The sequence below is a fragment of the Aspergillus viridinutans genome (assembly GCF_018404265.1).
Source record: "Aspergillus viridinutans IFM 47045 DNA, scaffold_9, whole genome shotgun sequence".
NCBI classification, from domain to species: Eukaryota; Fungi; Ascomycota; class Eurotiomycetes; order Eurotiales; family Aspergillaceae; genus Aspergillus; species Aspergillus viridinutans.
This window is the reverse complement of record NW_025091225.1, coordinates 968,983-983,735: the sequence shown is the minus strand read 5'-3', so window position 1 is coordinate 983,735 and position 14,753 is coordinate 968,983. Positions and strand designations below refer to the sequence as shown.

The 14,753-nt window shown below is 47.4% G+C and overlaps 2 protein-coding genes across 2 annotated transcripts; both read left to right on the top strand.

Moving 5' to 3' along the window:
* Positions 1-3,346: 3,346 nt before the first annotated feature.
* Positions 3,347-9,161, top strand: Aspvir_009947 (1,3-beta-glucan synthase; the record flags this gene model as incomplete). Its single annotated transcript, XM_043273084.1, has 3 exons — positions 3,347-3,483; positions 3,531-8,810; positions 8,867-9,161. 3 exons carry the CDS (start codon positions 3,347-3,349, stop codon positions 9,159-9,161), a joined length of 5,712 nt encoding a protein of 1,903 aa, XP_043129019.1.
* A 722-nt stretch (positions 9,162-9,883) lies between these two features.
* lcbA (serine C-palmitoyltransferase subunit lcbA) lies at positions 9,884-11,584 on the top strand (the record flags this gene model as incomplete). The annotated part of the gene is made up of 4 exons (XM_043273083.1): positions 9,884-10,212; positions 10,269-10,779; positions 10,842-11,333; positions 11,402-11,584. 4 exons carry the CDS (start codon positions 9,884-9,886, stop codon positions 11,582-11,584), a joined length of 1,515 nt encoding a protein of 504 aa, XP_043129018.1.
* Between the last annotated feature and the right edge of the window lie 3,169 nt (positions 11,585-14,753).

Genomic DNA, 14,753 nt, shown 5'->3' with positions numbered 1-14,753 from the left:
CTCACCTACAGAGTACTTTATGTGACAGACCTTGTGAGATCTGTATACTACATACATCTTGTAAGGTAGTTAAGGAGTTTGTTCAATACATAGCTACACGGACGAGAGTCCCATGGACATGAGGGGAGGAAGATAGTGGTACTGTTAATTAACATTAATGCTCAGTGATTGGTTCCATGGAATCAGGATCAGGGTAACTAAACGATGATTGTCCAATTAAGATTGTGATATATTTGGAAACACTTTCCACTTAACCATACTCAGTGAAGAGGTACCTCGCAATAATAAATTCCTCTTATTGTAAGTGATGAAGTTCAGGAGATGATACTTTGCATAAAAAGGAGGATGACATGGTTGTACACAAATAAATCAGCGTAAGCACGATTACATTGATGGCTGTGTCTAGGCCACCATTAAAAGAACTTGAACCAATAGTGCCATAGTATGTACTCCATAAGAGTGGAATTGCAATATTTTGTACGGAGTACTCTGTGGGTCAACTTATCTCCGATTCTAATTTCAAAATCCTAGGTAAGCACTAGTTTGAGAATCGTTGGCATCGTTGACCGTGTGAATGAGATTGGCCCAAGCTACCATGTTAAATCTCGACTGTTCTATTTTCGAGTGGTTATATCTAATATCTAAAAGTCGTGACAGTTTCTAAGGAAATGAGGCGGAACGCAAGAAGGCAAGATTCTAGAAGCTATGATAGTTTGGTCTGAATTATTAAGTCCTTACTCCGTACGGCGTGGATAAGGTAATTGATTAGCAGTACTCAATAGAGTCGCCGAAAGAAAATATGACTCGGTTGACGGTAGATTTTGATCTACGGGAAGCACAATGTCTGATTACTGGTAGTATGATTGCATCATAATTCTGTTTTCAAGGCTTTGTGTGCTTCGTACCTCTGTACACTATTACTACGGCCTTGGATGGGCTACGATTTAGGAGATCAATCAGTCAGCCAACAGTGGGTGTAACTTTCGAGCTTCGAACCTAGGTACAATATCTGAACTTATACAGTCTACCTTCGGAATCGCCAGAGAGATGTCAGCAAATTTGGTGATGCCTTGTTGATTTTAAATGGAGGACCGCCGTCCTGACACCGGACCATTAAGATCGGCAGACTTATTCTGTGGTACCATACCTCTCTAGGCTTAAGACTTGGTGTTACAGTGTTAATCTTGCTTATTCTGTCTGCCAAGGCTGATAAGGATTATTCGCACTCCATACTTCGTAGACCATACAAATCTACCAAGCATAAAAAATTTAGTACTCTTGAGAGTGGCAAACGAATTGTATTCATGGCTGCATTCAGCTGTCAAAGTGGCTAGCTCCTAGGTTAGGCACTACCGACTGCAATCCATACACGTAAGTTACTACGTATATGAGTTGTAGTTTGTACCTTAGTTTGCATCTTACTATGGAGCAAATACGCCATAGAATTCGCACAGTCTGATGGGACTGATGGGTGGCGGAACCCTGACAAATTCAATGCAGGTACGTATTTCATGTAGCTAGCATAATATAACAATAATTGACTTGTTATTCAGACACGCTACTTCAATATAGTGCAATCCGCTATGTAGCATAAGCTGCAGCAATTTTATGTGAAAGCATAATGCATCCATGGTAAGCAACTGATTTCTAAGAGTCAGTTATAGTATAAGAGCATTAATAATCATAAACAAAGCTCTTTCTTCAAGTCCCTAATCGCAGCTGCATAGCGACGCATTCATGAGGTTGCCACTCCCAAGACCCATTGACAGGAATGGGCGAAGTACATCCCTGCATACCAAAAGTTCAGAAACAAGCTGTCCACCACAAGCGCTTGTAATTTAGTCCCTGCGTACTCCGTAAAATACCAAGGTACGGACCATGTATTTAGTGGGATAATTACGTTTCATTGTTGCGTCTCAAAGAAACGCAGTGGGTCTGGTTTCAGGGGCCGCCCGGCGCCATCAGCTTCCATGGGTTCCGGAGTCCACGGTGGCTGGTCATTTGCTACTGTGAATCCACCACTACACTTTAGCTTGTCTAAACTTCGAATCTCAACCTGCTTGATGTGATTGAAAAGAAGGCGGTGGCTTCAAAACTTGGAAGGCCAACGCGTTATTTGACAATTAAAAGTAGCGGGATTGAGGAAAGATAAACGCAGAATCAAAAATTTACTGACACTGACAGTACAAAGCTGTTTTGGCTCCCTCTCTGATTCTTCCATGAGATAGATGGCTGGCCATAAATGGTTGATTTCTGCCAACCTCTCCAAAATTATAAAGGGATGAGCAACATCTAAGTTGATGTATTTATTGTATTTAGGTCAGGATGGTACCTGATACAGATCCAGGTAACCATACAGCACCCTTCTAAAAATGGTGCAATGCCTGCATTATGTACAGAGCAATCGCTAAAGTTACCATACCATACAGGCCTAGTACCTTCCCCACCTACTTCGTGCTTACCATACATACATTTGTGTACATTTTAGGCCAAAATAGCAGTAAAGGAAGGTAACACCCTCATGTGCTTGATTGTTGCCCGTAAGTTGGCAGATCCAGATCCCAAAATAACCACAATTGCCGTAGCGCCAGCATTTTCCCTGAGTTGGTGGTCAATCCTTTTCCTTTTCCTCACTACTGTCCAACTCAAGTCTTCCCTCCCTACCTTCGTCCATCTCTTGGTCATTTTCCTTCTGTTCTGACCACTTTCGTTTTGACGTTTCCGTTCGCTCTTTAATATTGTTACTGTCAGAGGAAGGAAAGCAGAAGTTTTTCTGGTGACAAACTTCGGCCAACGCTCCCTTCCCTCTTTCTGGCTTTCGTTTGAGGAAAGAAGAGGGAGCCTGTTTTCTGCGGCCTGGGCTGTTGCATCAGACTAAATCTGCAGCATCGATTCTGCAATAGATTACTTCGCTTTTCCCTCAGTATCGACTTTTTCTTTTTTTCGCCATTTCACCCTTTTCGATTTTCTTATCTTCCCTCTCGGTTTCCACATCCGCTCGTTAATCACCTTTGTCGATAACGGTCATCTGGTTCATTGCTTGGGTTGAAGGATAGTCCATCGTTTCATCGTCTACTAAACGGCTGCGCGGTCTGGGACTGGTGAATCGTCAATATACATCACGACGCGTCTGGTTTATTGCGACTCGAGATTCACCCTTGGAAACGGCTGAGCTGTTATCGATCTATGTTCTGATATCGTGGGAACGATTGGTCTTTAACTTCTAATCATTTAATGGGTTGTCCTTGATGTAAGGTTCCCATGCAACTTCCGTCTCTTTTGCGAAAGTACACAAGAAGCTAAGATTCTACCGTCCGCCACAGAGCTGTCCACAGTTTCATTCAGCATGTCGGGATATCAACAAGGGGGAGGCCATTACAATGATGGCTATGGCCATCAGGAACATGGTGACTCCTACTATCAAGATGAACATGGGCAAGCTTACTATGACCATGACTATGGTGATGGTTACTACGACAGATCGTATGTCTCCAACGTTGGGTTTGCAGACACTTACTAACCAGTCGTAGCGGGTACTATGGCGCGGACGCCAACCACAATCAGCATGAAGGAGGATACTACGATGCTGGTCAGCCGCACGATGACTACTACGGTGACCAATACTACGACCAGGGCAATGGCCAGCAGGGCTACGATAATCGGGGAAGACGCCGAGGTGATTCGGAAGAAGACTCGGAGACATTCAGTGATTTCACCATGAGGTCTGAAACCGCTCGTGCGGCCGATATGGACTACTACGGCCGCGGTGACGAACGTTACAACAGCTACGCCGATAGCCAGTATGGTGGACGTGGGTACGGGTACCGCCCACCGTCATCCCAGATCTCATATGGGGCCAACAGGTCCTCCGGAGCATCAACCCCAGTGTACGGCATGGACTACGGCAATGCTCTGCCCGGTGGTCAGCGATCTCGAGAGCCTTACCCTTCGTGGGCGTCAGACGGCCAGGTCCCCGTCTCCAAGGAGGAGATAGAAGACATTTTCCTCGATCTAGTGAATAAGTTCGGTTTCCAACGAGACAGCATGCGCAACATGTATGATCACTTGATGACGATGCTGGATTCGCGCGCTTCCCGGATGACGCCCAACCAGGCGCTTCTTTCCTTGCACGCCGACTACATTGGGGGTGACAATGCCAACTACCGACGTTGGTATTTCGCTGCCCACCTGGACTTGGACGATGCCGTGGGTTTCGCCAACATGAAGCTTGGAAAAGCCGACCGTAAGACAAGGAAAGCGCGGAAAGCAGCCAAGAAAGCCGCCCAGCAGAACCCGGAGAACGTTGAGGAGACATTGGAAGCGCTGGAGGGCGACAATAGCTTGGAGGCTGCCGAGTACAGATGGAAAACTCGGATGAACAAGATGTCCCAGCATGACAGAGTTCGCCAACTGGCACTGTTTTTGCTGTGCTGGGGTGAAGCCAACCAGGTCCGGTTCCTACCCGAATGTCTTTGCTTCATCTTCAAATGTGCCGACGACTACTACAACTCGCCCGAGTGTCAGAACCGAGTTGAGCCTGTTGAAGAATTCACTTATCTTAACGAGATCATCACGCCTCTTTACCAATATTGCCGTGATCAGGGCTATGAAATCGTGGATGGGAAGTACGTACGTCGTGAGCGCGATCATAACCAGATCATTGGTTATGATGATATGAACCAGCTTTTCTGGTACCCAGAAGGTATCGAACGGATTGTCTTCGAGGACAAGACGCGCCTGGTTGACATCCCACCGGCTGAGAGATGGACGAAGCTGAAGGACGTCGTCTGGAAGAAGGCTTTCTTCAAGACCTACAAGGAAACACGATCTTGGTTCCACTTGATCACCAACTTCAACCGTATTTGGGTCATCCACCTGGGCGCTTTCTGGTTCTTTACTGCTTTCAACGCACAATCGCTCTACACCGACAATTATCAACAGCAATTGAACAATAAGCCCCCTGGTTATAGGATTTGGTCCGCCGTTGGTTTCGGAGGTGCCCTGGTCTCTTTCATCCAGATCGCGGCTACTATCTGTGAATGGATGTACGTGCCTAGGCGCTGGGCAGGAGCTCAGCATCTCACCAAGCGATTGATGTTCCTGCTCCTGGTTTTCATCATCAATCTGGGTCCTGGTGTGTTTGTTTTCGCATACAGCAAGAGCATGGGCATCAGCAGCACCATCCCTTTGATTGTTGGTATCGTCCACTTTTTCGTCGCGCTGGCAACTTTCGTCTTCTTCTCTGTTATGCCGCTTGGCGGACTCTTCGGCAGTTACCTGAAGAAGCATGGCCGTCAGTACGTGGCTAGCCAGACATTCACCGCAAGCTTCCCACGTCTGCACGGCAACGATATGTGGATGTCGTACGGCCTGTGGGTCTGCGTTTTCGGTGCTAAATTGGCGGAATCGTACTTCTTCCTGACCCTGTCTTTCAAGGACCCGATTCGAATTCTCTCACCCATGGGCATACATCAGTGTGTGGGTGTGAAATACATTGGGAATGTTCTGTGCCACAAACAGCCCCAGATTCTTCTCGGCTTGATGTTCTTCATGGACTTGACGCTCTTCTTCTTGGACAGTTATCTTTGGTACATTATTTGCAACACTGTCTTCTCTGTTGCAAGGTCGTTCTACCTGGGTGTGTCGATCTGGTCGCCCTGGAGAAACATCTTCTCCCGACTGCCCAAGCGTATTTACTCGAAGGTCCTCGCCACCACCGACATGGAAATCAAGTACAAACCTAAGGTATTGATTTCTCAAGTTTGGAATGCCATCATCATCTCAATGTACCGGGAGCATCTGCTGGCCATAGACCATGTCCAGAAGCTCCTCTACCACCAGGTTCCTTCTGAGCAAGAAGGCAAACGGACCCTGCGTGCGCCCACTTTCTTTGTGTCTCAGGAGGATCAATCTTTCAAGACTGAGTTCTTCCCGCCTGGTAGTGAAGCTGAGCGTCGGATTTCGTTCTTCGCGCAATCACTCTCTACCCCCATGCCCGAGCCCCTTCCTGTGGACAATATGCCTACATTCACCGTTTTGATCCCCCACTATAGCGAGAAAATCCTCCTCTCTCTGCGTGAGATTATTCGTGAGGATGAGCCTTACTCTCGCGTGACGCTGCTGGAATACCTCAAACAACTTCATCCTCACGAGTGGGACTGCTTCGTCAAGGACACCAAGATTTTGGCCGATGAAACCTCCCAGTTTAATGGCGAACCTGAGAAGAGTGAAAAGGATGTTGCTAAGAGCAAGATTGATGACCTTCCTTTCTATTGCATTGGTTTCAAGTCCGCTGCTCCAGAGTACACCCTTCGGACTCGTATTTGGTCCTCATTGCGTTCACAGACACTCTACCGCACTGTTTCTGGGTTCATGAATTACAGCAGGGCGATCAAGCTCCTGTACCGGGTTGAAAATCCAGAGGTCGTGCAGATGTTCGGTGGCAATTCCGAGAAGCTCGAACGAGAGCTTGAGAGGATGGCGCGCCGCAAGTTCAAGATCGTCGTTTCTATGCAACGCTACGCCAAGTTCAATAAGGAAGAGCGTGAGAATACCGAGTTCCTTCTCAGGGCTTACCCAGATCTCCAAATCGCCTACCTGGACGAGGAACCCCCCGTCAATGAAGGTGAAGAGCCCCGTCTGTACTCTGCCCTTATTGACGGACACTGCGAGCTGTTGGAGAACGGTATGCGGAAGCCGAAGTTTAGGATTCAGCTTTCCGGAAACCCAATTTTAGGAGATGGCAAGTCTGACAACCAGAATCACTCAATCATCTTCTACCGTGGCGAGTATATCCAAGTGATCGATGCCAATCAGGACAACTATCTCGAAGAGTGTCTCAAGATCCGTAGTGTCCTCGCTGAGTTCGAGGAATTGACTACTGACAACGTCTCGCCCTACACGCCCGGCATTCCCTCTACGAACACCAACCCCGTGGCCATTCTTGGTGCCCGTGAATACATTTTCTCCGAGAATATCGGCGTGCTCGGTGACGTCGCGGCTGGGAAAGAACAGACTTTCGGTACCCTTTTCGCTCGTACGCTGGCTCAGATCGGTGGTAAGCTTCACTATGGTCACCCCGATTTCCTGAACGGCATCTTCATGACAACTCGTGGCGGTATCTCGAAAGCTCAAAAAGGTCTGCATCTGAACGAGGATATCTATGCCGGTATGAATGCCATGATCCGTGGTGGTCGCATCAAGCACTGCGAGTACTACCAATGTGGTAAAGGTCGTGATCTTGGTTTTGGCTCCATTTTGAACTTCACAACCAAGATCGGTACGGGTATGGGCGAACAGATGTTGTCCAGAGAGTACTACTATCTCGGCACTCAACTGCCTCTCGACCGCTTCCTGTCATTTTACTATGCTCACCCTGGCTTCCACATTAACAACATGTTCATCATGTTGTCGGTGCAGATGTTCATGATTGTCCTAATCAACCTGGGTGCTCTGAAGCACGAGACCATCATTTGCCGTTACAACCCTGACCTGCCGATCACGGATCCTCTTCGACCCACTTACTGTGCCAATCTCACCCCGATCGTCGACTGGGTCAACCGTTGTATCATCTCGATCTTCATCGTCTTCTTCATCTCTTTCGTCCCACTGGCTGTCCAGGAACTGACAGAGAGGGGAGTATGGCGGATGGCCATGCGTCTAGCCAAACACTTCGGTTCCGTCTCCTTCATGTTCGAGGTGTTTGTCTGCCAGATCTATGCCAACGCTGTCCACCAGAACCTTTCTTTCGGCGGTGCGCGATATATCGGTACTGGCCGTGGTTTTGCCACGGCCCGCATTCCTTTTGGTGTCCTATACTCGCGTTTTGCAGGTCCCTCCATCTACGCTGGCGCGCGTTCGCTGCTTATGCTTCTGTTCGCGACGTCCACCGTCTGGACGGCGGCTCTCATTTGGTTCTGGGTCTCTCTGCTTGCCCTCTGCATCTCGCCGTTCTTGTTCAACCCTCACCAGTTCGCCTGGAATGATTTCTTCATTGATTACCGTGATTATCTCAGATGGCTTTCGCGTGGTAATTCGCGCTCGCACGCTTCTTCTTGGATCGGATTCTGTCGTCTGTCTCGTACTCGGATCACTGGTTACAAGCGCAAGCTTCTGGGTGTGCCATCCGAAAAGGGCTCCGGCGATGTTCCTAGGGCTCGTATCACCAACATTTTCTTCAGCGAGATTATTGCACCCCTGGTACTTGTTGCTGTGACACTGGTTCCCTATCTCTACATCAACTCCAGGACAGGAGTACCTGACGTGGAACCTATGGATGCCATCATGCGGATTGCTATTGTTGCCGCTGGACCAATCGCCATCAACGCAGGTGTTGCTGCTGCTTTCTTCGGCATGGCCTGCTGTATGGGGCCCATCTTCAGCATGTGCTGCAAGAAATTCGGTGCTGTTCTCGCTGCCATTGCGCACGCTATAGCTGTCATTATATTCCTCGCCATCTTCGAAGTCATGTTCTTCCTTGAATCATGGTCCTGGCCGAGAATGCTCATGGGCATGATTGCAGCGGCGGCCATTCAGCGTTTCATCTACAAGCTCATCATTGCGCTTGCATTGACTCGCGAGTTCAAGCATGACCAGTCTAATATCGCATGGTGGACCGGCAAGTGGTACAGCATGGGTTGGCACTCCGTATCTCAACCTGGCCGTGAGTTCCTATGCAAGATTACAGAGTTGGGATACTTCTCTGCAGACTTCGTTTTGGGCCATCTGCTCTTGTTCGCTATGCTGCCTGCCCTCTGCGTCCCATTCATTGACAAATTCCACTCGGTCATGCTCTTCTGGCTGCGGCCAAGGTAAGGAACACTCTTCACCACGATATTTGATCGCATCTTGTCTAACACTGCTCTAGTCGCCAAATCCGCCCTCCAATCTACTCACTGAAGCAATCGAAGCTCAGGAAGAGAAGAGTCATCCGCTTCGCTATTCTCTACTTCGCGATGCTCTTTCTGTTCCTTGTCCTTCTCGTTGCTCCACTTGTTGTTCGCTCCCTGGGACTGGTTAAAGTTCCCAATCTTCCCTTCGACTTGCTCCAGCCTCTTGACAAGAACAATAACGACACTACGGTGACGTACACCGGCAACGGTATTCCCGCTGGTTTTGAGCCAGTCGAGAGCGCCTCAAGCGTGGCCACTGCAACGAGCTAGAAAGCGCTGTAATTTTTTTTTTAATTCTCGACCCTCTCTGTTCGCCTGTTTTTTTTTTAATTTTTTGCAGAAATGGCATCATGAACACGAGCTGTATAAAGTATCCAGCGCCTCCAAGTCGCTGCTGAGCCGCATAAAGTCGCTGTTTTTTCACTGTTCAATTTGTTTACTGTCTAGTTGTTTTCGAGGACCCTGAAATCAATACAGAGGATTCATCATAAACTGCATTATCGAGAGTACTCTGACCTTAGGCATCATGTATGGTATTCATTAGGCAATCCACACGACATTCAGATCGTTTCGTTCCCAGGGGTCCAGACATCGCAACTCCGTAATAATGACAGCCTCATGTGGTGATCACCGCGAAAGATAACAACAGAAATATCATAGTCTGGTACTTCAAATGTGTCTAATTCCTGGTCTACGGCACCTGGGTGGAAATAGGGCTTTAGTATACTTCGTAGTGTAATTTGCCTCGTTGTTGCCTGAGAAAGAAACCCTTTTAGGCACGTCACGTGCGCGACGTGTTTCGCCGATCGTCCTGACTCTGGATATCCCAAACCGAAGGCTCATCTTTCGTTGCGTTTCCCCAAATAGTCCCTCGTCTGCCGATAGTATTATTATTGCTCGCTGCAAGTGCCGGTGAATGATTACATCAATCTACGTTTCCTGAAGCTCACACTTTGGCCTTGCGCCCGAAGGCCGCGTTCTTTCCGTTCATTATGGATATCCAGGAGACCCAACGTCTTCTTTCGGAATACCTCCATGAGCTCGCAAACCTATTTCACCGGCTACCAGGATCTGCAATTTTCCTGCGCTACGTGAAATCGAGCTACCAGAATGATCCGATCCGATCCGCCGTCGAATTGTTCCTCTTCCTATTCGCAGTTCGCTATCTGCTTGCACCAAAGTACTCAACGAAACCCGGAGTCGTCAAGCTTTCCGAGGATGAGATTGATGACCTCGTGGACGAATGGATGCCGGAGCCTCTTGTGGGACAGCCCACCGCTCTAGAGGAAATGGAGATCGAGAAGCGGACAGTGATTGTTGGGTATGTTGACTCTCATTTCAATTGTCTCTGCGATGCTGATGTTTGATGGCCTACAGTCCAATCGGGCCCAAGTCCAAACTGTCCAACGGTCGCACGGTGATGAATCTTGGTTCTTTCAACTTCTATAACTTTAATACAAACGAGGGTCTCAAGGAAAAGGCAATCCAGACGCTTCGCAATTATGGAGTCGGCCCATGTGGTCCCCGAGGATTTTACGGCACTCAAGACGTACACATGAAAACCGAAGCAGATGTTGCTGCCTATCTCGGCACAGCGGCTTGCATCATCTACTCACAGGCATTCTCTACCATATCGAGCGTCATCCCGGCATTTTCGAAACGTGGAGATATCATTGTTGCCGACAAGGGTGTCAATTTCGCCATTCGGAAGGGTATTCAGATTTCGCGCAGCATGGTCCGGTGGTATGAGCATAATGATATGGAAGACTTGGAAAGAGTTCTTGCGAAGATCACCAAAGAGCAAGCGAGAAAGCCCCTCACGAGAAGGTTCATAATCACCGAGGGCCTTTTTGAATCGTATGGTGATATGGTTGATCTCCCAAAAATCGTACGTGACTTTTCCCTTTCCAGCTATGAGGGTATATGGCACAGTCTGACATACAGGTGAAGATTGAACTGAAACTAAAGTACAAATTCCGACTCATCCTTGACGAAACTTGGTCATTTGGCGTCCTGGGAAGAACTGGCCGAGGCGTCACCGAGCACCAAAACGTCGATGCGGCAGAAGTTGATATGATTGTGGGCTCGCTGGCCGGCCCACTCGTCGCTGGAGGCGGTTTCTGTGCTGGTTCTGAGGAAATTGTCCATCATCAACGGATCTCTGCTGCCGCATATACATTCTCAGCGGCATTGCCTGCCCTTCTATCGACCACAGCCAGTGCAACGATCAACTTGCTTCAGAATGGCCCTGAACTGGTATCGCAGCTCAGGGAGCATACCAAAGCTATGTGGGCACAGTTGGATCCTCGCAGTGACTGGGTGTATTGTACCAGCGCCCCTGAGAATCCCGTCATGATCCTTGTTCTCAAACCCGAGGTGGTGGCCGCGAAGAGACTTACTGCGGAAGACCAGCAGTTCTTACTGCAGGATGTGGTTGACGAGGTATGCAATCTCTGATCTGAGCGCTTCCAAATTGTCATGGGATTCAATGGGAACTGACTTTCTGCTAGTGCCTTGCGAATGGTGTCCTTATCAGCCGTCTCAAGTCTCTGGATGATAACTTTCAGCCGAAGCAAATTGTCCCTCCAGCGCTCAAGGTGTGTGTCACCATCGGCTTGACGAGAAAGGAAATCGAAAAGGCCGGAACGATAATTCGCCATGCTATCACGAAGGTGGTGAGCAAGAGAAAGTAGATCACTTCTTCGCCCAGGCCTCTTTCTCAACGGGCTCAATCCGAAACGCTTATGCTGTCATGACCTCGTTTGCTTCGTAATTGACCTACATCGCCGTGACTTTTCGGTTGTCTGTCTCCTGACTTGCGACACTCCTACTCTCAACTTTGTGTACAATACACCATCAAATGCGTGCAGCAGCCATCGACTTCATTTTCGTGAAGCAGTTTCGAATAAGTTTGGCCATCTTCCCGTCAACCACATATGAGGGGAAAGGGCATAATGACACTTCTGGTGTATGGGAGACCGCTTTCTCAACTGTTTATAATTAGGCCTTGCTGTGTGTTGACCTCTTAGCATTATTAGATATGTTTTTAATACAAGGGAACAAAATGGTATCCTCAATATGGATAGATCCTGATAGTTCAAGGTAAGGAGAATATGAAGAAGTAGACCGTGTCAAAGATGCTAATTCAGGCAGGATTGATGATTTAAGATGGTGAAAAGAAATTGCCTACAGTAATCCGTGTTCAACTATGATTTTAGGCCGAAGCCTCTATCGATTGCTCTCTTCACGAGCCTATGTGATGGAAAAGGCCATCATCGTTCTCATGTATGATAATCCTCTTAATTGACATCTGAGGGAGTAGAGCACTGTCGACTAACTGTAGGACACATCGATCATAAACAATTAGAAAGTATTCCAATTGTACGTCCAGCAATCTTCAATACCAGCAAGTCTCCTTGATTCCTGAGAAGGCGATGGCAGTCTAATAGGAAACCTGCAGGGGGATACTCTATCAGCTTTTATTCAGAGCCATGGTTCGTAGATTTAGCCTTACCCGAAAACCCTTCCACTGTCCCCAGCTGCCTGCATTGACACATTCGTTTCGGATGTACCATGCTTGGTCACGACAATTATCATCGGTCCAGACTTGAAGGACGCCATCCGCGCCAGCGTCACCTCTGACCGACTTGATCGGAACCAGAAAGTCCAATTTTTCACACTCAGGGTGTCGGTCACCAGAAGCCCAACTGCCCACCTCTTGTCCGCCGCAATTGTCACCGGTGTAAGCCTTCATCCACCAGTCGGCAGCAGTGAAAGGAGCTGCTGAGAGAAAAAGCGGAATGAGAATAGAGAACCGCATTGTGATAGAGGGCCACTATTCGATTTTGAGTTTGAATGCAGGCAAATGGAAGTCAGAAGGAGATGATTGAGATGGATTCTCCTGCAGAGACGGACGACAGAAGGGGATACTTATACTCCTGCAGATGACCTTATCCAAAGGAAAAGAACGAGATGCCTCCGTCGGTGATGTGGAGTGTGTAGATGCGTCGGCGAGCGAGAAACGCCCATCATGGGACGATATTCCAAAGAGTCATGATCAGCCATGTCCGCGATCTTGCCATTCGGACAGGCCGACTCCGACGATGTAACTTGAGACGGGATGAGAATGCAGGACAATGCATCCATATGAATATGAGAAGTTTAGTCCATCATGGGTTGATACTCCAGAGAGCCATGGCCATCTATGTCCGCGATCTTGCCATTCGGACAGGCCGACTCCAATGATGTAACCTGAACTGGGATGAGAATGCAGGACAATGCATCTGCATGAATGTAAGAAGTTTAGTCCGTCATGGGTTGATACTCCAGAGAGCCACGGCCATCTATGTCCACGATCTTGCCATTCAGACAGGCCGACTCCAACGATGTAACCTGAACTGGGATGAGAATGGAAGACAAGGGATCCAGCATGGATGTGAGAAGTTTTAGTTCAGCATGACTTACCTCAACGATCTCCCGTAGCTTCATGGTCCCCAAGCACAGTGGATCATTCTCCGAAGGTGACTCACATGCATGGTTTCCCTGAACCATATGAGCTTGAGCGTTATTGGTGAGGGAGAATCTAGGACTTTCTGACCGCGCACCTAGCAGACTTGGCTTTGGTGACTCGGTGTCGATAACACGACACTCAGATCAAAGGTGGAGGTACTTTTGGACGTCTGGACCTTGACCGAGACCTACTACGTCTACGGCTTGGCCAACTACGACTTAGTATGAGGCGTCGAGTTCTCCGAGGCTTGTCGAACGGGTCACACGGTTATGGCAGTATGATGCAGGATTTGACTTGGATGAGCCCGTCGGTTCAGGAGATGCATTAGGCTCAAAAGTCGAGGAGCCAATGTCATTCTCTAGTTAAACGACCCCTTGGGTAGCTGGGAGTTTCTCTTTCCACCTCTGCAAAAATTAGCAACTCACACACAAACATACATTATTTGGGGAGCTCACTCACAGCTGGGCAGCAGCTCCTGTCCATCAAAAGGCTTAAGCAATCCAGCACATTCATGTATTCCGCACCTCAGGGGTACACTATTTGCTTAGCAATGCAGCATCCTAACAAGCAGCATGTTTGTGATCTAGTATATTTAAAATTAGTGTCATTTCTTGGTGTGTTTCTAAATCAAATTTCACATAACTCTATACTTTTTCTCCCTACAAGCCATTATAGCTATTTTGAAGCCATAGAATGCCATGGTAAACCCCTATCTTTATATATCTATGGTGTTAATGATTTCTAACTAAGTAGTTAATTATAGAAGCCATTACCTCCCCCTGATGCATCCCTGAATGCTGGCCGTTGGGAAGGGAAGGGAATTCCCATGGGAGTCCCATGGCTAGTTCTCTTCCCTTTTTACCCTTAGTGGTGGGAATCCCATCCCAACCCCTTAGATAAATAGGATTCCTATTTCCCTATCCCTTAAATAAATGGGATTCCCTAATTAATATGGGAATCCTATATTAATTTCCCATCCCATTCCTACTAAAGGATTAGGGATCCCATCCTATCTGGATAAGAATGGGAAATCCCATAGGAAATCCTAAAATAAGATGGGAAATCCCATAGGAATCCTAAACTATCCTAAACCTTAATATATGGGGTAAAAGTGGGGCAGAATAAGTAGTTTACCTCTAAAAATAGGTAAATATTACCTATTTTATCCTACTTTTACCCTATATATTAAGCATGCTTATATAAAATCATTATTTTTATATAAAATATATAGTAATTATTATTATACTAATCTAGATCTAAAATATCAATTTAATATCTATAGGATTGAATAGGTAGTAGTTAAAAATTATTTAAAAGGTATAGTAGTTATCAGACCTTAGAGCCCTTATATA